The sequence below is a fragment of the Hylobates moloch genome, unplaced genomic scaffold, assembly GCF_009828535.3.
Source record: "Hylobates moloch isolate HMO894 unplaced genomic scaffold, HMol_V3 SCAFFOLD_15, whole genome shotgun sequence".
Lineage (NCBI taxonomy): Eukaryota > Metazoa > Chordata > Mammalia > Primates > Hylobatidae > Hylobates > Hylobates moloch.
Window position 1 is genome coordinate 1,647,651 of NW_026652290.1, and position 25,016 is coordinate 1,672,666.

At 53.8% G+C, this 25,016-nt stretch overlaps 1 protein-coding gene across 5 annotated transcripts in view; it reads right to left on the minus strand.

Moving 5' to 3' along the window:
- Positions 1-255: 255 nt before the first annotated feature.
- MGAT5B (alpha-1,6-mannosylglycoprotein 6-beta-N-acetylglucosaminyltransferase B) overlaps positions 256-25,016 on the minus strand; it is an 84,099-nt gene continuing 59,338 nt past the window's right edge. For 3 of the 5 annotated variants that reach the window (XM_032177191.2, XM_058429021.1, XM_058429020.1), the window contains 8 exons: positions 24,343-24,476; positions 17,920-18,050; positions 12,642-12,797; positions 10,192-10,338; positions 9,886-10,002; positions 4,315-4,389; positions 2,694-2,950; positions 258-2,139 (listed from right to left, as the gene is read on the minus strand). In XM_032177191.2, the coding sequence (XP_032033082.1) occupies positions 1,941-2,139; positions 2,694-2,950; positions 4,315-4,389; positions 9,886-10,002; positions 10,192-10,338; positions 12,642-12,797; positions 17,920-18,050; positions 24,343-24,476 (1,216 nt within the window). In that variant the 3' untranslated portion in view covers positions 258-1,940. Of the gene's footprint in view, positions 2,140-2,693; positions 2,951-4,314; positions 4,390-9,885; positions 10,003-10,191; positions 10,339-12,641; positions 12,798-17,919; positions 18,051-24,342; positions 24,477-25,016 lie in introns of all 5 variants that reach the window. The other 2 variants (XM_032177187.2, XM_032177188.2) reach the window with 2 other exon arrangements.

Consider the following 25,016-nt stretch of genomic DNA (forward strand, 5'->3'; position numbering starts at 1 on the left):
GCGGTAAACGCTGGCTCATTCTCTCATTATGTGGCTCAGGCTCTTATCAAAATGGATTTGTGTTCTCTGACCTCGTGCGGCCACTGTCACAGCCAGCTGGAGGTAGGCAGAGGCCAGCCTGAGGTGAACATGACTGAGTTCACCACTGCTTGTCAGGGTGCCTGCAGTCACAGCTCTGGGGCAGCCAGGAGATGACCCTGGGTCACTGCCACCAGCAGGGACTTCCTTTGGGCGGTTTGAAGCAGACAGCACCCAGCTCTGCAGACCTGAGCACCCCATGTGCTCCGAGTGACATGGAGCAGAACCTGGGGACCTCAGCTATCTGCCATCCACCCTGGGCGAGCTCTGGATGCCGCAGGAAAAGACGAGAATCAGCACAGTTCCTCTTCCGCATCTCACATCCCAATAAAATATTTATTTCAAGAAATAAATCTTTAAAAAAAGAGAGAAAAAGAGTGTCTCTATTGCTTTCCCCCACAGGTTAGTCCTTGGGAACCAATGAGATTTTTTTGCCATGTGGTTTCTGTGGCTGCAGGGGCCAGCCAGGTCTGGAGGGGACTCCCATGGGAAGTGTCCAGCCTGGCCCCTCCACCAACTCTCAGCATCCCGGGGCTGCCTCCTGGGAAGGGCGGAGGAGCAGGCCTAGGTTGGTGGGTGGGGTTGCCTGGAGAGGGAGCGGGATTATAAAACTGGGTGGGTGGCAGTGTTCTGAAGGCCCCACCTGCTGAGGCAGACGGGGCTCTGGGCATGGGGGGAGGGGAAGGGGGCATCCTGGGGCAGGCATGCCACTCGGAGAAGGACGGCTAGATCTGGAGGCAGTTTGAGGCTGGAGGAAGCTGGAGGTAGGGAAGAGGACTCGGCACTGATGAGGTTGGGGGCTACCTGGGGTAAGTGGACAGGGCAACTGGAAACTGGGCAGGGTGTACCATGGGGCTGAGGCTCCATCCCAAGCCCTTGTCTGCAAAGGGGGGCTTGGGATGTCTGCGGAGTGGGGGAGTCAGCACCTGCGGAAGTGCCTGGTGCATGAAGGCCACCCCCGGGCGGGGGTCCCAGAGCCTGATCTCTGAGGCTGGAGTGGAAACCTGCCCCTTGGAGGGGGTAGGGATTGAGGCTTTGGAACAAATCCACCATCTGGAGTCACAGGTCATGCCAGGATAGGTTTGGGGAGAAGCTCCGAGTGAAAAGGGTTGGAACAAGCAGGAGAGAGAAACAATTCAACCAGGGTCTGGGTGGTCCCTACACCCCCAACTGTGGTCCTCAAGTGTAGAGGGAGGGTGGGGGAATCGGGAAATCGGGAGGGAAGGGACTAAGGGGAGGCACAAACAGGACCCCTCGGCTTAGCCTTCTCCCAGCCCCCTGCCCCTCTGTCCACATCCCAAACACCAGTGGGCCCTGCGTGCCTGGCTCCCCTCACAGGAGAAGGGCGAGCCCCCAGTTTCCCTGCCTGGAGCAGGTACCACCCAGGCCCGCTCTCCAGGGCCATGGGGAGGGCCCCTCCTTGGACCCTTCAGGGACCGTGGGGCAGCCTGGTCCCTGCTCCTCTCCCTCGCAAGTCTAGAGGCCCCATCCTGGGCCCAAGAATGACTGGGCCCCTTTCGCCACCTGGCCCAGATCTGGCCTCGCACAAAGCCAGGGGCTCCGACCACCTGCTCCTGGGCCACGCGGACTCTGAGCAGTCCGACACCTGCTTGGCCATGATGCTGCCGTGAGTCCCCAGGAGAGAACCAGGGGCCTGCCTGGGAGGTCCCAGGGGCTCGGCGTGCTGCCTCCTCCTATTCCTGTGCACGGCTCTCCTCTGCCATCTTCCCGGCTAAGGAAGGAAGCTCCGGCCTGGAGGGGTTGCGAGGAGGACAAGCAGCCAGAGCTCAGAACCTGCTGGTGCTTTCTCCTGTGGCAGGAGAGAGCCAGCGTGGGTGCCAGGCAGGGCGGCAGAGGTGGACTCACAGACAGCCCTGGCACAAGGCCACCTGGCCCTTGCGGAAGTCACGGCAGGGGCAGAGCCGGCGGTACTTGGTGTTGGAGCCAGCGCAGCTGAAGAGCAGAGGCTCCTTCTGCAGGTAGCACTCCTGGCCAGGCTGGGCGAAGGCCGGGTACAGGTGGTTCATCTCCGACTCGGTGCTGTCACAGGGCACCTGCAGCCTGGCAGGCACCACACAGCACCATCACTCAGCGTTGGTCACTTGGGCAGAACAGCTGGGGCGGGGTAGGGGCTGCCCCCAGCCTAGTCCTGCCTGCTCCCCTTCTCTGGCCCATCCCATCCCAGCCTGGGTAAGGAGATGTGTTACGGCTCCTTTATCCCACCTGCTGTCCAGGGACCCCTGGAGAAGAGAGGGGCCTGACCTGGAGGGGCTGGGGACCCAGGCAGACCCAGTAGGAGGAACACCTGGAACAGCTTTCATGGTCTGGGACAGGACGATGCCCAAACAGGCTGGGCAGGGGGCTGAGTGGGTGGAAGAGGGCAGGCACTGGAAGGAGCTTTCCCTGGTAGTTTAGGGCTTGGCCAAGAGTAGGGCAGCAATGACCTGGATAATGGCCTGGAGGATCTCTTCTGGATCCTTCCTGACTCAGCGGAAAGCATTACATCCCCCCACACCGGCAGGGCTGAGGGCCAGCTCTGGGCGTGAGAGCTCTCAGTGAGCGCGGCTGGGCCAGCGAGGATAGCGGCTGGGTGGGGAGGGTGGGGGAACACTCACTTGAGGAAGGCGTCCTGGCTGTTGAGGAAGGGGAAGAAGGAGGGCTCACAGATTAGCCCGTGGTCCAGGCAGGTGTCGGTGCAGGCCCTCCCAGGCACGGCCAGCCAGGCCCGCAGGGAGTGCGCGGGGGGCCAGGCCCCAGGAGCCGAGCTGGCGTTCCGAGCCCACTCGAGGTGGGAGGCATTGGGGGCCAGGACAAAGGGGCTCTTCGGGGCGTGGGCCTCTGGTAGGGCAGGGCCTGGAGCTATGCAGAAGTCCTGCAAGGAGGAGAGCAGTGTTAGGGTGGGGAAATGCAACCCAGGTGTGCCTGGGAGACACCTGAAGGTGTGACCCTGCCGTGCCAGTACGAACCACCACTACTGGGCGCTTACTGAATACCAGGTAGCTTTACCTGCATTATTTCATTTACTTCTCATGGACACTCGTGTCTCCAGATCACTTACAGGAATTATGGAGGCTCAGAGGTCACGGCACCCGCCCAGGGCCTTGGGGTTGGACGGCAGAACAGGACTTGGATTCAGAGCCCTCTGCATCCTGTGTGCCCTGGAGCTGCCTCGATGCTCAGGTCAGGCTGGGGTTCCTACCCTGGGGCCCACGAGCCCTGCCCTCCATGGGGACAGGGCCCCAGGCTGGCCGTGAGGCTCTCCAGGGGCTGGAGGGCCCCGCGAATGCTTTTCTGTGAGCTTCCAGTCTGGGTTCAGTCCTGGGTTCTGGCCACAGCCCTGACCCTCACCCCCTCACCTGAATACGCTCTCCCTTCTGGGGGCCTCAGTATTCCCATCTGTAAAGGGACAGGGGAGAACCAGACTCTCTCAGCCCTAACATCTGGTGGGGCCAACAAGATGGAAAGGGAGGTCACGCACTATGTGTGGAAATTTCTCACAGCCATACAGCCACCTGCCCCAGGGCCCTGAGCCCAAGGCCCACCCGGGGCATCACCCTGGAGACCTGGAGCCTGAAGAGCCACGCTCCATCTGGGCCACCTGCAGCCCTCATGGTGGCTCAGATCCGCCAGGATGCAGCGGGGAGCCAGGACTCCCCAGGGACAGGGCACGCCCTCCTCCTCACCCACGACTTCCAGGCCCTCTGAGCACCCATGGGAGGAGAAAGGAGTGTACTCCTGGGACAGCTGCCTGCCTGGGTGCTCCCTCGGGGGCTGGGGTGGCCGAGCTTTTGAAACCATGGGGCTGTCCCCTGGTTTCTCAAGGCAGAGATCCTAATCTCCCATTCCGGTCTCACTGCCATCCTTAGTGGGTGGGCAGGAAGTCCGGGGATCTTCACTTCCCATTCAGTTACCAAACCCCAATCAGTTAGCAGACTTTCGAACCACTGTTTTCTAAGAATGAAAGTCTTTGTGTTTCTGTTAGTGCTGTGGAGTTGGGCTCTAAGGCTGGGCCCAGACAGCAGGAGTGCCTGGAGCGTGCTGCTTTCCAGGCCTGCAGTCAGGCCTGCCTGTCTCCAGCCCTGAGGGAACTCTGGGAAAGAGACTGGACAGGCTGGAGGAGGGAGCAGGGAGCTGGATGGTTTCATGGGTGCAGGGCCCTGGGCAGACAGTGAAGCTGGCTCAGCCCCCTCCTCTGGTCTGACAGGATCTGGGGCAGAGACCAGAGCGCTCACCGACCTGGTGCTGGATGTAGGCGTGGATCCGCTCCAGCATCCCCTCGCAGGTGTACTCGTAGGGTAGGTAGGGGTCGACCTGTGGGAGGGATGGGCAGACACATGGGGCGGGAGAAGGCCCAGCCGTCGGGGGCCCTGCCGTGCTCGGCATTGGGGGTGGAGGTCTGGCGGGCTCTCACATCCTGTGCCATGCCCAGGGAGCTGACCACCCCATCCACCTGGCCCTTCCACCAGCTCAGAGTCCCTGTTCCCCGCACACCCTCCAGTGGCCCTCCGGGACTCAGGCTCAGGACCCACGAGGCCCAGCCTCATCCCTCCCCACCCCCTCCCAGGTCCCGGTCCCAACTGCACAGAGGATAAAGCTCAGTGCTCTGTCCCCTCCTGGGCTTTAACACCTCCTCTTCCCACAGCCCACCCACCCTCTTAGGCATCACCTGCTCCAGGGAGCGTTCCCTGAGCCCCACCCCCACTCCTGTGACAAGAACACTTTCCTTGGTGACTTCCAGCACCCCAGACTTCCCCAGCACAGAATGAGCCCCTGCGTCATTGTCTCCTGTGTATTCCTCATGTCTCTCGTGAACTTACGGACCCCTTGAGGGTGGGGACTATGGCTTGTTCACACTGAATCCCCGGTGCCTGGCACAGTGCCTGGCATACAGTGGGTGCTCAGGAAATAGCCATGGAATGAAAAGGCATCCCCAGCTCTGCCTGTATCCTGCCCAAGACATGGGACATTCATGCAGAGGAACACAGGGGCATCTCCCAGTTGGCGGGAACGAGATGACATTTGTAAAGTACCCTGCCCCCACAGGCACAAACCCCCAAGCAGAGGCCACAGGCTGTCTGTCTAAATATCTAATAGTTGGCCGGGCATGGTGGTTCACGCCTGTAATCCCAGCACTTTGGAAGGCCGAGGTGGGCGGATCGCCTGAGGTCAGGAGTTCAAGACCAGCCTGGCCAACATGGTGAAACCCGGCTCCACTAAAAATACAAGAAAATTAGCTGGGCATGGTGGTGGGTGCCTGTAATCCCAGCTACTTGGGAGGCTGAGGCAGGAGAATCGCTTGAACCTGGGGGGTGGAGGTTACAGTGAGCCGAGACTGCACCATTGCACTCCAGCCTGGGCAACAGAGTGAGACTCTGTCTCAAAAATAAATAAATAAATAAATATCTAATAGTCACACAGCAACCTGTCCTGTGGGCAGATGCATGCAGAAGCTGGGGTCCAAGAAGCCAGGGGAATGGAGGGAAGAGGTGACAGAGGAGTAAGGGGGTACTCCTGCCTCCCCCCAACTTCTTAACCAACCAACCCCTTCCTGTTCCATTCACTTTCTCAGGCCCAGCACAGAGCCACCGTGGAGAAAATCACTGACCTGGAAGGGCAGGGGCAGCGGTCAGGACCCAGGAAGGAGCCATCCCAGACTCAGAGAAAGGTCTATTTTAGCCTTCAACCTCCCCACTCCAACATGCCTGGTGGCACCTGACCTGGCCCAGCCCATCTCCCAATGAGCCGCTTTCCTGTCTTTAGCCAGTGGGTGAAATCTAACTGTTTGACTCAAGCCTGCAACCACCTCCTTTCTTCCTCATCAGCGTTGGGTGGTGGTAGAAAGTCCAGCTGCCCCAAGTCCGGTCCTGCTTTCTGTGTACCCCACTTCTTAGGAGACCTGTCCTGGGGCCTCTGGCCAAGGGGACATCCCTGACACTCAAGGGTCCCAGGGAAGCGGCAGTCACTGATGTCCTTGAAGCCGGACATTGCCCCAGCACTGACATCCCCTGGCACTGTGTGCGGGTATTCTCGACGCTGGAGCAACTCTGAAGTCCCGGAGAATCCGCCGGTCCCATCCTCAGCGCAGCCTGCACAGCCCCGTGCTCTGCACAACCCTGTCCCAACCTGCTCTCATTCCCGAGCCGATGGCCCAAGAAGACCCTGGCAGCCAGTTGCTGCCCCAGCTGGTTCCCTAAACACTCATGACGAAGTCCTGGGAGCCTCTGAGCCCCACACACTTCTGGGGGTCTTGCGGGGACAAGGCTTCACTCCCAAGTTATAAATAAAACTCCCCAGAGAAGAGCTTTCCTCTCCAAATGCCGCTCCCCGGCTCCGTGACAGCAAATCTCAGTTACTCTCGCTCCTGTATCTGAAGCCCTTGTCACAAGGTAATTCAAAGGTCCCTGCGTGAAGAGAACACTCACAGCCAAGGACGACGTTCCGCCTGCCTGGCCTGGAAATTACCCCCATTAGGTCTAATTACAGGTGTGCGCCCTAATCAGTCTTGACAGAGTGACAGGTGCTGATCCTGCCTGGGAACTGCTGGCCTGTGGGAATGACAGCAGGGAGGGGTACAGCGGAGGCCAGTGTTGGTGTCACCTTGAATGGCCTTGCTTTGGACACAGAGATGCCCACAGGCAAACCCGGGGAGGTGCAGAGACAAAGAAGAGATGCCGGGCCCTGGTTTTCCATGGCTGTCAGGCCGGGGGCCGGCTCGCTGTGTCTTAGACCTCCCTCTTCTCACCTCTTCTTCTCACCTCTTTCTCCCCATCCTGGCCGCTCCTCCCTCCCTCTCCCTGTAAAAGGCCACATGACTTCCCGAACAAGCCACTCCCCATGATGGCAGCCCTCATTTGCTCTCAGCCTCCACCAGCTGTCCCTAAATCTGTTTTCTAAAATAGAATTATTAGGCCGGGCATGGTGGCTCATGCCTGTAATCCCAGCACTTTGGGAGGCCGAGGCGGGAGGATCGCTTGTGCCCAGGAGTTTGGGACTGGCCTGGGCAACAAAGTGAGACCCCCCCCCATCTCTATTCAAATAATATAAAAAGAAAATTTAAAAAAAATAATAAAATGGGATTATTAGAATTACCCAGAGTTCTTGTTTAAAATGCAGATTCCCACGCGAAGCTGGGTCCTATTAAATGGGAAGGTGTGGGATGGGCTCGAGAATCTGCATTTAAGGCCCTCCCCCCCGGGGTGACTCTTGGGCACATAAACATTTCTGAGCTGCTGTGAGCTAAGAGGGGGTGAACTGTTATGCGGAGGGGTGGGGCCCACAGAAGGGAGGGGTCTGAAGGCAGAGGGGCCTCAGCTGGTTTGGGGCCCAGCACAAATCTCAGCTGGTCAGATTTGCAATACCTTGCTTCCTTAATCCTTTTGTAATTGTTATTTTTTAATTAACTAATTAACAAAGTTAAACAAATGTTCATGTAAAAAAAAAAAAAATCAAACAGGAAAGCAACGAAAGGGAAGTTTCCTCTCACCCCAGACACTCAGTCCTTCCCCCAGTTATCAATTTCTTGTGTGTCCAACCAGAAATACCCGCGACTATCCCAGCACCTTCACGCACACAGCCCTCCCCCGACCCCGCTTTCTGGGCCTCCGGGGGGCAGGTTATCCACAGGGTGGAGTGTCTCACTCTTTCAGCTTAACAATGTGTCTTGGAGATGGAGATTGGGCCAAACCCTGCTCCCCACATTGGAAAAGTCTATGTAGTCCCCCTCCCCAGCCTTGCCTTGAGCCCCTCTGCAGGAGAAGCCTTGGAGGACTGGTTTGCAAGGGGAGGGGAGAGGGAGGAGAGCAGAGGGGGGTGGGTGGAGAAGTGGGGAGAAGGAGCTGGAGGAGATTGTGGGGTGACAGGAGCCCCCTTCCCTACCTGTACACCTTGTTACCAGCTTCCCCATGCAGGAGGCTGGGGTTGGTCAGTTTCCAGCAGTGAAATTAATCAGTTAACCCCCTTCACTCTTCTTTCCTATGCACTGAGGTCTCTACCTAAGGCCTCCTTCCTGGCACTGCTATTTCTAGCCCCATTTAAGCCTATAAGCTGGTACCAGTCAAATACCTGGCCCTCTTCCTAGGGCGTGGCCAAGGGGCCAAGTTCCTATTTATCTTTTTAAAAATTTTTTGAGATGGAGTCTCGCTCTGTCACCCAGGCTGGAGTGCAGTGGCGTGATCTCGGCTCACTGCAACCTCCACCTCCCAGGTTCAAGCGATTCTCCTGCCTCAGCCTCCTGAGTACTTGGGATCACAGTCGTGTGCCACCACGCGGGTCTAAATTTTCTTTTTTTTTTTTTTTGATTTTTAGTAGAGATGGGGTTTCACCAGGTTGGCCAGGCTGGTCTCAAACTCCTGGCCTCAAGTGATCCGCCCACTTTAGCCTCCCAAAATGCAGGGATTACAGGTGTGAGCCCCTGCACCTGGCCTCTAGTTGCTTTTGTTCTATAAGGCCTTGCCAGAACTTAAGCCACCAGCCCAGGACAGGGGACAACACTGGGTTGAGAGCTAGCAAGGGAGTTTTTATCCCTCCCACTCTGTCTAGGCTGGTGCTTTGCTAGGATCCAGCATTACAAGGTCACACAACCTCTCCCTGCAGCAGGGCCATCAGCGCCCCACCCTCAGTCACCTGTGACTCCACCTCAGGGCTGTCTCTGGCCTGCTGAGCCCATCCGTGTGCAGGCCAAAAGTGTCAGGAACTGGCATCCCAGGCGCCACCCTCAGCCACAGATGGATGGGAAGAGGAGGATACCTACCCTAGCCTCTTTCCCCTCGGGCAGGAAAGCTCTGGGATGTGACCTACCCTATCTTGCAGAGGCCCCCGTGGTGATAAGCTCCAGGTGCCACCTGCTGATACACACCTTGCCTCACCTGGCACCTCTGTGCCTGCTTCCTGGGGTTGCCTACCAAATAAGCTACTGCTAAAATCCCTGTTTTCATGTTACTTCCTGGAGGAATCCAATCTCAGACAGTCCCTGACTTTGAGAAACCTGCCACGTTGGCCAGGCTGCTCTCAAACTCCTGGCCTCAAGGCCGCCTCGGCCTCCCAAAGTGCTAGATTACAGGCGGGAGCCACCATGCCCGGCCTGGAGCGATTATTTTTGCTCAGCCTGTTATCTGAGCTTTAGCAAGAAGGGGATCCAGGAGAACCATAGTGAGAAGAGGCTCTCTCGTTCACTGGGTCTGAGCCTCCCCAGAATGAAGGAACCAGCCAAGCACAAGGCACGGTCAAAAGCCACAAACATGTCCACTGTGGAGATGAGCATCAGGCACAAGCCCCTCCTCACTCTCACCCCGCCCACACATGTGCACCTACACATACCAGCACCCACGTTCACTGGAGACCCAGGGTGTCCTACCCCCTTGCTACTCAAAGCGTTGCCCCGCATTTAACAGACGGTCTGTGTGCACATTATATTTTGAAATGTGCTGTGTAAAGGCTGCAAACCCACACCTGCAGCAGTTTAAAAACCTCCACACATTCATCGTGAAAACATTCACTTAGCACCTGGCCCTCAAAAGTGCTCCATAAGCAATTTGAGATCCAGGGCTGCCATGTAAGGTTGTGCAGGTTGCTCACTGCACAAAGGCATTCCCCACACGTCACACCTGAGTAGATGAATGGGGTCCCCCATTCCATTCTCCAATCCACATGCCCTGGCTCAGGGCTGTGTCTGACCAGGGGAGGGATGGACACCTTTGCCAACCCAGGCCTGCAAGTCTGAACTCACCCAGAGGGGCACCGTTTTCTAATCAGAGTGAAGACCAGCAATGCGGACTAGTGGTGGTCTCAGCTGCATGTGGCTGCTCTCACCTGAGTTCTCATGATGGCCTTGATGGCTGCTTCAAACTCCTCTGAGTTGTTGTAGTCGACTGTCCACACGTGGGGCTTGCCGATGAAGTTCTCCGCGTAGGGATGCTGGGAGAACACCTGGCACGGGTACAGAGATCGCAGCTGCCCCCTGTGCCTGCCAGTGGGACAGGGACAAAGGAAGGTACCCCATCCACTTGTCCTATCTCCTTTTGCCCCACATCTCAGTCTGCCTCTTCCAGGACCGGCAGGGGTCTCTGTCCCGGCCCCTCCTGATCGGGGACCAGGATGCTTTTGCTCTCCACTCACCTCTCTGGAGGTGGGCTTGCCTCGGAAGAACTCGTGGTTGAGGGAGCTGTGGGGCGGGCTGAAGCGGGACTGCAGGAATATGCAGCCATTGGCGATGGCCTCCAGTGGGGCGGGGCCCTCGTAGGGGAAGCCAAACCCGATGAAGAGCTGCAGAGTTAAGGGGCGCAGTGATCAGGAAGGGCTGGGCCGCCACAGCCCAGTAAGCCCCAGGATGCCGGGGACAAGGTTAGGCTTCGGGATATTCACAGGAGGCAGCTGGGCCTGGAGCGATTATTTTTGCTCAGCCTGTTATCTGAGCTATAACAGGGCTGGAAAAGCCAGCCCAGAACATCTTGTGCCACGGGCAAGCACTTCCCCTCTCTGGGCCTCAGTTTCCCCATTTGTGAAATAAGGGGGTCTAATTAGGTATTATCAATGGTCTCTTCTTGCTCTATCAGGCTATGATTTATGATTCTGGAGGGAGGAAGAAAAGAACAAGGGTTTCAGGCCAAGAAAGCTGCAGGCCTGCACCTACGAGAGACCTCCAGGAACCTCACTCACTCATCCCAAAAACATTTATTCAGCACCTAACTTGTGTGAGGCTATTTACAACAGCAAAGACATGGGACCAACGCAGGTGCCCATCAACGGTGGCTTGGATAAAGAAAATATGGTACATAGACACCATAAGATACTATGCAGACATAAAAAAAAGAACAAAATCATGTCCTTTTCAGCAATATGGATACAGCAGGAGGCCAATACCCTAAGCGAACTAAAGCTGGAACAGAAACCAAATACCACAAATTCTCACAAGTGGGAGCTAAACATTGGGTACTCATGGGCATAAGGATGGCAACAACAGACACTGGGGACTCCTGGAGTGGGGAGGAGGAAGGGGGTAAAGACGGAAGAATTAACTACTGGGTACTATCCTCACTACCTGGGTGACAAGACCCTTCATATCCCAAACCTCAGCATTATGCAATATACCCAGGTACCAAGCCTGCATATGTACCCCTTAAACCTAAAATAAAAGTTGAAATTTTTTTTTTTTTTTTTTTTTTTTTGAGACGGAGTCTTGCTCTGTCACCAGGCTGGAGTGCAGTGGCACCATCTCATCTCACTGCAACCTCTGCCTCCCGGGTTCAAGCAATTCCCCTGCCTCACCCCCCTGAGTAGCCGGGACCACAGGCGCCCACCACCACATCTGGCTAATTTTTTGTTTGTTTGTTTGTATTTTAGTAGAGACAGGGTTTCACCATGTTGGCCAGGATGGTCTCGATATCCTAACGTTGTGATCCACCCACCTCAGCCTCCCAAAGTGTTGGGATTATAGGCGTGAGCCACCGCACGTGGCCAAAATTATTATTTTTTAGGTAATTTGTGCTAGGAGCGCACAGGGCTGGCCTGGAAGGCACTTAATAAATGATTCTGAATCCAGGGCTGTTCTGTGAGGTTGTTCAGGTTATTCACTACACACGAGCATCTCCACTGCCCCCAAAACACACACACACACACACACACACACACACACACACAACACACACACACACACACACACACACACACACACACATCCAAGATGCCTTGGGAAAGAAGCTATGATGAGATCCAGAGAGGGCCTGGGGCCAGGTGCAGTGGCTCACATCTGTAATCCCAACACTTTGAGAGGCTGAGGTGGTAGGGTCGCTTGAGCCCAGGAGTTTGACACCAGCCTGGGCAACGTAGGAAGACACCATCTCTACAAAAAGTTTTAAAATTAGCCATGTGTGGTGGTGTATGCCAATAGTCCCAGCTACTCGGGAGGCGGAGGTGAGGGGACTGTGTGAGCCTAGGAGTATAAGGTTGCAGTGAGCCCTGATTGCACCACTGCACTCCAGCGTGGGCAACAGAGCAAGACCCTGTCTCATAAAAAAGAGGGTGAGGGGGTGCCTAGAAGCTGGCTGGAGACTCTCCAGCCTCAGCTGATACTCCAGGGTCCAGTCAGGGTTTTGCCCACTGTGACAACTGGTGCTCCGGGAGTACAGCTCAGGGACCCCTGAAGCAGTCACTCAGGACTAGTGGCTCAATGGCACTCTAGCCAGGACCCCTCTCTCCACCCACCCAACTACCCCAGCTCAGTGTCTCCAAAAGCTAGGCCTGACCCAGAAGTCCATTTGGCTGGACTGGTACCGCAAGGGGGCGGATGGGCAGCCCAACTCTACTTCCCCATCACTGAGCCACAGATCTGCTGCTCTGCTGGCCCTGCCCAGGTCCCTTTCTCTATAGGGCCTCTCCTGCCTGGTGGGCACCCACATCTCTGCCCCTGGGCTCTGGCCAGATGTGGAGCTCAGGGCAGCAGAGCATGCTGGGGAAGGTCCACACGTGGAAGGGGCCTGAGTGGTGGTGGCGGGCCTGGCAGGCATGGGTGGTGACCTCAGTGTCTGCAGCCAGCAAGGGTGAGAATGGTGCGGGGGATGGGAGCTCACCTTGGCCTTGCGCAGCAGCTGCTGAAACTCAGGCTGCGGTAAGAGGCCGTGGTTCTTCACAAAGGCTGGCACCTCGGGGGGCCGCTGGCTGTCGTAGTACACGGTGCCATGGATCTCCATGTATTTGTTCAGGATGCCCAGGAACTTCTCCTTCCCCTGGAAAAAGAAGAGGAGGAGATGGGAACCTCATGCAAACCACAGAAGGCAAAGTCAGTGGAGGAGATCCCTTGGTCTGGAAGTCAGAAGATGTGGACCCAGTCTCAGATTGGCCATTAACTGGCTGTGGGACACTGGGGAAGGCCCCTCCCCTCTCTGGCCCTCAAAATCTATGAGTTGCAGAGATTGGACTAGAGCAGAGCCTTCAGGATTACTTTTAGCCATGAGACTGTTTTCTTTCCAAAGGAACCCTATGGGGACCAACATTTAAATGGATTCACGTGGTGCCATTTGGCCTCCGCTGAACCCCTAATGACCTCTAAGCTCCTCTGAGGAGCTGTGGAGCTCTCTGTAGTCCATTCATCCATCTCTCTCTCTCATCCATCCCATCCCACCATCCATCCATCCATCCATCCATCCATTTGTCCATCCACCCATCACTCTATGCGTCCACCCACCCATCCATCCATTCATCCATCCATCCCTCCCACACATCCCTCCACTCACCCATCCACCCATCCACTCATCCATCTACCCATCCATCCTCTCATCCCTCCATCTTATCTGTCCATCCCTTCTTTCATCAAAGGAGGGGGACCTCTGACAGAAGCTCCATATTTGGAATAAGAACTCAGGAGAATTCTACCCTAGAAAAAAGGATGAAACAGAGCAGACCAGTCCTTGCGGGGGCTGAATCATTTTTGTCTCAATCACTATATTGATTAAGGTGATCCGAGATTGCTAGGGCCCCCAGCTACAAGCCAAGAGTAAAAGTAAATTCTCTCTGGAATAAAATAGAGTCATCTTTGATCTTGAATTATCTCTACAATTTTTCATATTCATTTTCCAGAACTCGGAAAAAAAAAAAAAAACATTGAAATCCCAATCAAACCCCCAGTGCTTTTTTTGTAGAAATTGACAAGCCGATTCTAAAACTCATTTGGAAATGCAAAGGACCTAGAATAGACAAAACAACTTTGAAAAAGAACACAGTTAGCAGGCTTATATTACTGATGTCAAGACTTATTATAAAGCTACAGTAATCCACATAGTGTGGTACTGGCATCAAGATAGACAAATAGATCAATGGAACAGAATACAGACTCCAGAAATAGACCCACACACAGTATGGTCAATTGATTTTCGACAAAGGTGCAAAACATTTCAGTGGAGGAAGGATGGTTTTATCAATAAATGGTCATGAAACATGGTATCTATATGCAAAAAAGTGAAAGAACTTTATACTTATTATATGTAAAAGTTAATGCAAAATGGATCACAGACTTAAATGCAAAACCTAAAACTATAAAACGTATACAAAAAAAAATAGGAAAAAAATCTTTGTAATCTTGCGTTAGACAAAGATTTCTTAAATACAACACCAAAAGCACAATCCATAAAACACTGGACTTCATTAAAATTACGAACTTTTCTCTTTGAAAGACACTTTTTGTTTGTTTGTTTTTGAGACAGAGTCTCGCTCTGTCACCCAGGCTGGAGTGCAGTGGTGTGATCTTGGCTCGCTGCAACCTCCGCCTCCCAGGTTCAAGCGATTCTCCTGCCTCAGCCTCCTGAGTAGCTGGGATTACAGGCGCACACCACCACATGCGGCTAATTTTTTGTATTTTTAGTAGAGACGGGGTTTCACCTTGTTAGTCAGGCTGGTCTCAATCTCCTGACCTCGGGATCCACCCCGCCATGGCCTCCCAAAGTGCTGAGATTACAGGCCTGAGCCACCATTCCTGGCTGAAAGACACTGTTAAGAGAAGGACAAGGCCAGGTGCAGTGGCTCATGCCTGTAATCCTAGCACTTTGAGAGGCTGAGACGGGAGGATCGCTTGAGCCCAGGAGTTTGCGACCAGAATGGGCCACATAATGAGACCCTGTCTCTCTGTCTCTATCTACATATATATTATATATATTATATAAAATATAGATATATATTTTTATATATTATATATTATATAATATATATTATATAATATAATATATTTCTATAATATTTTTATATATCTATATTTTATATATATTTTTATATTATATATATATGTTTAAAAAGAGAGAGACAAGCCACAGACTGGAAGAAAATATTTATAAAGCATATATTTGATACGAGACTTGGATCCAGGATATATAAAGAACTCTAACAACTGCATAGTAAGAAAATACACAACCTAATACAAACAACCTAATATTTTCAATGGGCAAAAGTTTTTAAAAAGACACATCACCAAAAAAAAAAAAAATATATATATATATATATATATATATGGAAGACAAATAAACACACAAAAATATCTTCATCATTAGTCATTAGAAAATGCCAATTTAAACCACAAGAAGACACCATTCCATGCCTGCTAGAATGGCTGAAATTTACAAGACTGACCATCCCGAGCATTGATGAATTTGTTAAAGAATTGAAAGCCTCCTACAGTGCTGGTGGGACTATAAAATGGCATGACCACCTTTTTAAAAAAAGTTAAACACACTTCTACAGTATTAACCAAACATTATATTCTTAGGCATTTACCCAGGAGAAATGAAAGCACATGTTTCTACAAAAAATTGTACATGAACCAAAAAGGCCAGTCAAGCCTCCCTGAGTTGGTTTCACAATTTATCCATGGGTTGCCACCTACGGATTGAAAAGTTCCACCCAAGCTCACCCAGATGACTCTCTGCGGGCCTGGAATGTTTTCCCCAGGGATGAGGGTGGGTTTGCCCTGGGCCTGAACTAGCTGCCTTTGCCTTCTTCCTGCTTCATTCCCTTGGTCCCTCATCCCCACTTCCTGGGACTACACTCTACTAAAATAGCACCTAAGCCTTAGCCTCAGGCTCCACTTTCTGGGGAATGCAGAATAAAACAGACCCGCTTAGCACAAAAATCACCCAATGCCTTGCCCTGGGTCCCCAGCTCCTGCTCCCCGGAAGGATGGTAAATGACCTGACCTTCCATCTCCCCTCCTTCCTCCTCTGCTTCGCGGCCACCTGGTCCCCTGAACTCTGGACGGCATCTCTCCCAGGATGCTGCTTTCATTTTTCTCTCCGTCCAGCCACCTCTGACTTCCTTTGGTTACAAATACCAGAGCAAAGATGTCTTTTTTTGGAAGCAGCTTCTTTGAGGTCTCTTAGCTGAACAGGATTGCCTGGGGCTATCACAGAAGTTCCAGCGCTAGAGATAAAACCTTTCTCTTTCCAGAAGTCATAACCTCTCATTCTCTTGGGCCAGTTTCTTAACAGCATTTTCTGATAAAAGTAGATCCTGTGTGTTCCACGATCCTCCGACTCTGCCCTCTTCTCCAGTGCCCAGTGCCCACAGCTTCCCGGGCTTCCCTGCAGCTATGGCAATCAGCATGGGGAGCCTCACCTCCCAGCGCCCCCCTCCACACCCCACAGTGACCTCTGACATCTCAGCAGAGGTCCTGGACCTTGATTCCTGCTTCCAAGCCTTCTCTCTGCCATTCTCCAAGGCTTCATAATGCCGAACAGGCTGTGGAGTCAGGGCCAAGCACCCCTGGCTCTGGACTTGGATTGATGTGGGCTGGAACATCAGCTCGGCGCTTACTAGCTGTGGGTCACCTTCTAACCCACTGTGCCCTGGTGTCCTCACTGGTAGAGTGGGCGGGATCACATGCAGCACCCACCTCATGGCGTGAAGGTTAAATAAGAGATGCATGTGAGCCCTTAGCACAATGCCTGGCACATAGCAAGCTCTGAGTGAACAGCAGCCTCTTGGGTGGACGCAAGCCAGACGGTGAGATTCCCCTTGAGTCCTCCTTCTCTCCTCCTTCCTCAGTCATAAAACCCAGAACTGGGCTGGGCACAATGAGCTGAGCTGCCTGGAAATAACGCCACCCAGCGTCCCCTGGAAGTGGGCAAGCTGTGGCCAAGATGGAGCTGATGAGCAGTGTGGGAAACGTGGTGTCCCGCTCTGCTCCTTCCTTCTCCTTGTTGGCTGGGGTGCAGATATAATGGCTCGAATGCCTGTAGCCATCTTGAACCATGAGGCCAGGCCAGGGTGGAAACCAAACACAGTGGGTCAAGGTAAGAAGACCCCGGAGAATGCCACACTAGCCCTCCCGACCTCTGAAATTCGCAAGCAGGAAAGAAAATATGCTTCCATCTTGTTTAAATCACGATTATTTTGGGGTTTTCCTGCGACAGCTGGATCTAATCCTAATCAATACAGCTGGGAGAGTGATTAAATCCAATGATCATGTAACAGGCCTGATGGAGGGTACAGGGGCTTCCCCTGATCAGTATCTTCATTATTAACCTTGACCTCATGCCACCTGCCTGATGTACTAACCCATCCAACGCTGGTCTCTCTCATGCCCAGGGGCTGCCCTGTGGCCATGCCAAGCAGGACCTTGACCTCCGGGGACCTGCCTCCCTGTCACAGAGGAGCCAGGAAAGACAGCTCCTAGGACCCTGCTATCCCCATCACCCTCCTCCCCACCTTGGTCCATCCACAGGAGCCACAAGCCCCAGAGAGCCTGAGTCAGGGGAATATCACAAGGAGAGACCCCTGGAGCGGCTGCTGGAGAGGGGAAGGGAGCAGAGGGCAGAGGGGGCAGGCGGCAAGTGGTTTCCATACCTGGAGCTGCCTCGTGGCCAGGGGGAGCACAGGGAACAGAGAGAAAGACAGCAGGTTAGTGATGATTCGCAGACAACACCCCATGCAGGCAGCTCCTCTCTGGGGACCCCTAACCCTGAAGATGGGGTTCTAATCTCTAAGCCTCTCCTGCTTCTCTCTGCCTCTCATCCCACAGAACCCCCAAGTCTAGCCTGACCACCCCCCACCCACCGACGACGCCCTTGCTGGGCTTATATTGTCTATTGATCTGTTCCTTGGGAGGGTGGAAGATTTAGTCACAGTCCTCAATTAAGGAATCATTTATTAGGAGAGTCCGGGGGACAAGCTGTCAGCTTCCAGGCTGGGTGTCTTTAAATAGCAGTTAGGAACTTTTTGTCCTTAACTGGTTCATGGGAGACATTTCCAGCATGCAGGGCTGGGGCGGGAGGTGGGCACCGCATCCTGGAAGGAGGAGATGCGGGACCCAGGCGGGGGCCCGTGCCAGGCAGGCTGGTGCTTCCCGCGCGCAGGGGCCGCGCTCACCTTCCAGATGCTCGCCTCCTTGCCGTACACCACGGCCATGTTGCCGGCCTTGCCGCCTTTGATGAGCCGCTTCTCCGTCTCGTTGAGCTCCTCGGACACGAAGCCCATGAAGGAGTTGTCGGGGGTGTGAGCTGCAGCCCGAGCACGCGGAAGGAATGGGGTCACCAAACAACCAATGGCAGCCCCAGGCCTCCCCGGACTGCCCCACCCAAGAGGTCCTCTTTTGGCAGGGGGGGAAAGAGGGCGGGGCATAGAAGTGCGGTGGGGAGAGTGTAGTCAGTGCCCTGGCCTGCGAACCCCCTTCCCAGAGACTGCTACAATGATCAGAGCAGAAGGAAACCTAGGCCTGGCAATGGTGACTCACGCCTCTAATCCCAACACTTTGGGAGGCCAAGGTGGGAGGATCCCTTGAGCCCAGGAGTTCGAGACCACCCTGGGCAACATAGTGAGACCCTGTCTCTATTTAAAAATAAAAAAATTAGCCAGGCATGGTGGCACGCGCCTATAGTCCCAGACGCTCGAGAGGCTGAGGTGGGAGAATCACTCGAGCCCATTAGTTCAAGGCTGCAGTGAGCTATGATTGCACCACTGCACTCCAGCCCGGGCAACAGAGCGAGACCCTGTGTAAGAAGAAGAAAGAAGGAGAAGAAGGAGAAGACAAAGAAGACGAAGACAAAGACAAAGACGAAGAAGGTGGGGGGGGGGGGGAGGACGAGGAGGAAAAAAGGAGGAGGAGGAGAAAAAGAAGGAGGAGGAACAGCAGGAGGAGGAAGAAGAAAGAAGAAAGAAGCACCAGCAGCACTAGCAGCAGCAGCCTAAGAGGTCATCAAGTCCCCCTGTTTGTTTTCAGATAAGGAAACTGAGGCTGAGGCCCCCGGGTGACTAGCAGGGACTCTGCCCTCCTCACAGTCCCTGGAGCCCCAAGCTTCTGACCCATCTTTTTGCCCTCCACCTGCCCCCATAGGCAGCGTCTGTCATCCCAGGTAGAACTTTCTCCACCTTCTCCATGACTGCACCCCAGCCTAGGCCATATCAGCTACCAATGGGACCACCCTGACAACTGCCTCCTCATTCCTGTGGCTCTCTTGGTAGAGTCTTTTCTCTGAAATGACACTTTTGAATCTAGGTCACATCAGGTTCCTCCTCCGCACAAAACCCCATATGCCAAAGTCCGCCCGACAATCACCAGGCTCTGCCTCCGTTTTCCTCCCACAGCACCTTTGACCATCCAGCCCACCCACAGCCCTGCTGGACACAACCCCTCTCCATACAGAACTGTGCTCGTGGGCCAGTGAGAAGTCTCTCCTGACCCCAGTCACCCATTGTCCCCTTAACAGCTTTGTTTTTCATCACAGCACTTACCGACCAGACATTAGACTATATATTTATTTGTTCATGTATAATTGTCAGAATAGGCCAGGTGTGGTGGCTCATGCCTGTAATCCCAGCACTTTGGTAGGCCGAGGCAGGTGGATCACCTGAAGTCAGGAGTTCAAGACCAGCCTGGCCAACATGGCAAAACCCCATCTCTACTAAAAACACAAACATTAACCGGGTATGGTGGCGCACACCTGTTATCCCAGTTACTCAGGAGACTGAGGCACGAGAATCACTTGAACCTGGGAGGCGGAGGTTTCAGTGAGCCGAGATCACGCCACTACACTCCAGCCTGGGCAACAGAGCAAGACTCCATCTCCAAAAACAATAATAATAATTATTAAAATAAAAGCCCCTTGTGGACAATGGTTCTGTTGTGTTCACTTCTGTGCCACCAGCACCTGAAACAGAGCCTGGGCTGGCTGAATGAATGCTGGACAAAGATGGATGAGACAGGGGAGAGGCCTCCCATTCCCATCTCCAAGCGCTGCCCCTGCTGCTGTCCTCGGCCTGCACTGCCCTCCTCCCTTATCTCAGATGAGGAAATTCCACTCAGCCTTCGGGGACCCTCTCACATGACACCTCCTCCTGGAAGCCTTCTCTGGGGTGGACTGTGCCTCCCTTTGTGGCCCCATCTGCGGCAGTTAGTTCTCTGTTATAGCAGGGATTGCCCCAGGACTTCCTCGCCATTTGACTTATTTGTCCCCAGGAACTCACACACCAGGACCAGGGAACGTGTTTGATCTCACGCTCCAATTCCATGGCCATGCGTGGAGTGCAGGGACTGCTAAAGCTCTGTCCATCAGGGAGGGGTTAAGAGGAACGTGAGAGCTGCAAATCTGCAAGGCACAAGAGCCCTGCCTTCTGCGTGCTAGGATCCCAAATAAATTGTTTATTGAATCCAGTGATATTTAATCTACCTTCCTGCACGGAAGCGGCTGTGGTTGAGTGAGGAGGCTGGGAGCAGCCACCCAGTCTTGATTTCCCACAACAGCCTTCATTTCAAATGCACATCCCCCACATTTTAACGTTTCTCCAATTGGGATGCATGTTTTAATCAAATGTGTAGATCTGCTGTAGTATTTCCACCCACCCCTCAAGGCCCACAAGACGTAATAATCAACATCCGGTACGGCTTAGAAGAGATGATGGTTTCCTGTGTAAGTGCCCCCAAACCTCACAGATTCTTGGGCCTGAAAATCCAACTACAGAACCAAACGATCTCTCCTCTAGAGTTTCAGGAGGGTCAGGAGGAGCCCTGGAGGTCTGGAGTTCTTTCTGTGGGTGGTCAGGGTCAGGACAGCTCTCCCGTCTCAGGAGGCTCTGTCCGCGCCAGGCAAAGCAGCCCCTGCCCGACCCTGTTTATCTGTCTGGCACCATCTTCCCCTCCCCTCTGGCTCCTCCCAGGCTGCTACCCAGCCCTCTCTCCTGTTTCCACCACTCTCTGAAGCTGAAGAATCCTTCACTAAACTGCCTTCATGCCACCAACTCCACCAGAAGAGACAGATTTAGAACACAGTTAGCTAAGCCAGTCGGAGGGGGACAGGAAAGTATTGCAACCAATTAAAATAACAGGGACCATTAAGCCAAGAGCTCCTGGGGCAGAGCAAGGGTAAGGCCAGGAGAGGCAGCAGCCCCCCAGTTAGCTCCCTGGGGAAATGAGCCAGCTAGATGGGAACAGGCCTGCTCTGACTTCCTTCCTGGACTCTGTGCCATTAAAACTGGCCAGCCTCCCTCTTCCCTTTTGTCCCCACTTTCTTCGATTTATCCAATCAATTAATGTTCTCTGAGGACCTAGGTTGGCTCCAGAGAGATTAAGATAAACCAATTAGTGGCCCCTTTTTGAGTGGCTCATGATCTATCAGAGAAAAGAAATGTATAAGTAAATAACTCTAGCATACGTCAATATATGCTTTAACAGAGTTCAGTTTAAGAATTATAAAAATAGAGGTAAAGAGGCAATACATTCTGCCAGGAGTAGGAGATGAGGGGATCAGTGAAAGTGATGGTAAAAAGAGGAGACATTTGACTTGAGGTTTTGAAGGATGAGTAGGAATTTGCCAAGTCTGGAAATCCACATCCAGTGGGCTCCACCCTGGGACAAGTCCTCATTTTCTCGGTGCAGGATATTGCAGAAGCCTCTCACCCATCTCTGCTCCCCCCTCCTCCCTGCTCCATCATCTTTGGCCACCTGCAGTCTGATAGGATAATACGCCTCAATAAAAATGTTTCCCTGGCTGGCCAAAGTGGCACGGTGGCTCACGCCTGTAATCCCAGCAATTTGGGAGACCAAGGCAGGTGGATCATCTGAGCTCAGGAGTTCGAGACCAGCCTAGGCAACAAGGTCAAACTCTCTCTCTACTAAAAATACAAAAATTAGCCAGGCTAGGTGGCGTGTGCCTGTGGTCCCAGCTACTCCAAAGGCTAATGCACAAGAATCGCTTGAACCCAGGAGGTGGAGGTTGCAGGGAGCCAAGATCACGCCACTGCACTCCAGCCTGAGCGACAGAGTAAGGCTCTGCCTCAAAAATAAATAAATAAATAAATAAATAAGTAAATAAATAAATAAATATCTTCATGATATTCTCTAGCTGAAGAACCTTCAGTGGTCCTCCGACATGAATTCAGGAACCTTGGCTAAAAGACCCCATTCCTCGGTGCCCTGATCCTCCATGTTCTTCTTACCAGCCTCCACTCTGACTGCTTCCCTTCCTTTTTTTCTTTTTTCTTTATTTTTTTTTCCCCCGAGACAGAATCTCGCTCTGTTGCCCAGGCTGGAGTGCAGTGGCACGATCTCGGCTCACTGCAACCTCCACTTCCTGGGTTCAAGTGATTCTCCTGCCTCAGCCTCCTGAGTAGCTGGGATTACAGGACCCACAACCACACCCAGCTAATTTTTGTATTTTTAGTAGAGATGGGGGTTTCCCCATGTTGGCCAGGCTGGTCTCGAACTTCTGACCTCATGATCTGCCCGCCTCAGCCTCCCAAAGTGCTGGGATTACAGGTGTGAGCCACCGTGCCCAGCCTGACTGCTTCCCTTCTTTTTTTTTTTTTTTTTTTTTGAGAAGGGGTCTCGCTCTTTCACCCAGGCTGGAGTGCAGTGGCATGATCTTGGCTCACTGCAGGCTCCTCCCCCCGGGGTTCACCCCATTCTCCTGCCTCAGCCTCCTGCATAGCTGGGACTACAGGCGCCCGCCACCTCGCCCAGCTAATTTTTTGTATTTTTAGTAGAGACGGGGTTTCACCGTGTTAGCCAGGATGGTCTCCATCTCCTGACCTCGTGATCCGCCCGCCTCGGCCTCCCAAAGTGCTGGGATTACAGGCGTGAGCCACCGCGCCCGGCCGACTGCTTCCCTTCTAAGTGATCGAATTACCCAAGCCTCTCAACTCCATAGTTTTCCCTCTTCCACAGCCCGGAGCACGAGCACCACCATTTCCTCCCCACCTCTATTTCCACTCCCCATTTCCTTTCCCTCCAGAAATCTGCTCCCTATGCTTGCTCTACCCCAAGCACTCTTTTGCTGGGAGGACAGTGAGAAGTCTCATGCAACCTTGAAACGGGCCCTGCAGAAGGAATCTGGTCCCGACTGAGCTGTGTGACCTCAGGCTGCATGCTCTACCTCTCTGGGCCTCAGTTTTCTCATCTGGACTGCATGAGCCCCAGGAACCTTCCCACTTTCCCAACCTTCTGGGATTCAATGATGCCATTACTTATTTATTCAAAAATCACATCTGCCCCTAATATAGCTTAGAGTCTAGAGAATCAGAAAAAAAAAAGAATAGTCCAAGCACCCACAAGAGATGCCATAAATTTGACAGGCTAAATACAAATCATATGCTTTACTCACAAGCAAGTCCGTCAGGACTCCGCTCAGAGTCTACGTTGCTCTTAATGTAACAGATGCAATTCTAACAAGGCTGCTTATCTAGCTTTCCGGCCCGGAGCCTTCAAAGAGCCACACGTGAGATGCTGCTGGAGGCAGATGTACTAACAACAATTAAAAGCGACAGCTGAGAGCCTCCCAACAAGGTGGAAGAGCGCAGCGTGAACGAGACACGAGGAGCGGACACAGCTCTGCACACCCCTGCCGTCCAGAAGGGCAGGCCCGTGCGCCCGGGAGGCAGAGAACTGACCCTGAGTTGTCAACAAAAGGTGAAATTGTTTTCAGTGAGCTGCGTTTAACAGGAGAGGTCAGTGTGTGTACACATTTTAGAGCATCATTAAAAACAGCTGAAACCCGGGCGCGGTGGCTTGCACCTGTAATCCCAGCACTTTGGGAGGCCTACGTGGGTGGATCGCTTGAGCCCAGGAATTCAAGACCAGCCTGGGCAACCTGGTGAAACCCTTTCTCTACAAAAAATATAAAAATTAGCCGGGCATGGGAGCGGATGCCTGTAAAGCCGGCTACTCGGGAGGCTGAGGCAGGAGGATCACTTGAGCCCAGGAGGTTGAGGCTGCAATGAGCCGAGGAGATCACACCACTGCGCTCCAACCTGGGCAATAGAGCGAGATACTGTCTCAAAAAACAAACAAACGAATAGCTGAAGCCCAGCTCCACTCCCGTTCCTTGCCTGGGGCACTGGGCGCCAAGCCCACTCCTGCATTTCCAGAACCTTCCAGTTCTTCCTGCATCCCTCTTTGCTGCATCTGCTCCCTCTGCCTGCCTGCTCCTTTCCACCCAGGGAAGTTCTCCAGCCTACACTGGAAAGCCTCTCTTTCTAGAAGGCCGCAGAGTCCCCTGTGTTCTGGAACTGTGTGCCCAACCTCCCTTCTGGAGGGTGAAGGCTACCTCTGCTGGCGTCAGGGAGGTCACCCCGCCCTGGACACCCCCTCCATGCTTCCTGCTCCCCAGATGGCACCAGAGGCTTCCTTCCTGGTTCACACACTTACGGAGCAGGAGAAGGCGATGCTTGCTGGGTCCCACCAACCCCACTGGCTGGAGAAGGAAAGAGAGGGAGGAGCGAGACCCCGGCCGCCTCTCGTGTCACCTCTGAGAACCATGAGGAGGACCCCCTGACCCCACCCCCGCCCCATGGGGCACTCACGAAACATGGTCATGAACTGCTTGGGGTTGAGGTTCCAGTAGCCCCAGTTGGTCCGGTAGCCGTGCAGCGTGGCGTACTCCTCGTGGTTGTACGCAGGTTCCGTCCCGAAGGTGTCGATGACCCTGATTCGGCACCTGCCCCCCGACCAGGGACCGGGAACCAGGGTCAGCAACCTCCCTGCGTGTCCCTGGGCTGAAGTTGCCCCAGCCACAAGCACTGTCACCAGCCAGTGGTGGGGTCAGAGTAGCACAGTGTGTGTTAGCACTTGGACTAGGACACTGCCCTGCTGTGTGACCACAGGCAAGTGCCTTCACCTCTCTGTGCTGCCTCATCTGTCAAATGGGAAAAACAACAGCCCAGTTGTCTCAGGGTTGTAGGGAAGCTCCTGGCCCGTGGTCCATGGTTAGCACTCAGGAACTGTAGCCATTACTGCCACACAGAAGGGAGGCAGTGCTTGGAGAGGGGGTCCCTCTCTGGTGTCCCCCGGGTCCTCTATACAATTTGCACCTGTCTAGGTAGGAACTCATAGCCCCTCTGCTCAGGAGACTGACACCCCTGGATGTGCCCGGTCTATAGGGCCAGGATGCAACAGGCAGGGTCCCAGGCACTGCCCTTGGGCTGTCTTTGGGAGGGCAGGTGCTTCTGAGCCTCCTCTGAGAGGTTGGTCCCAGCGG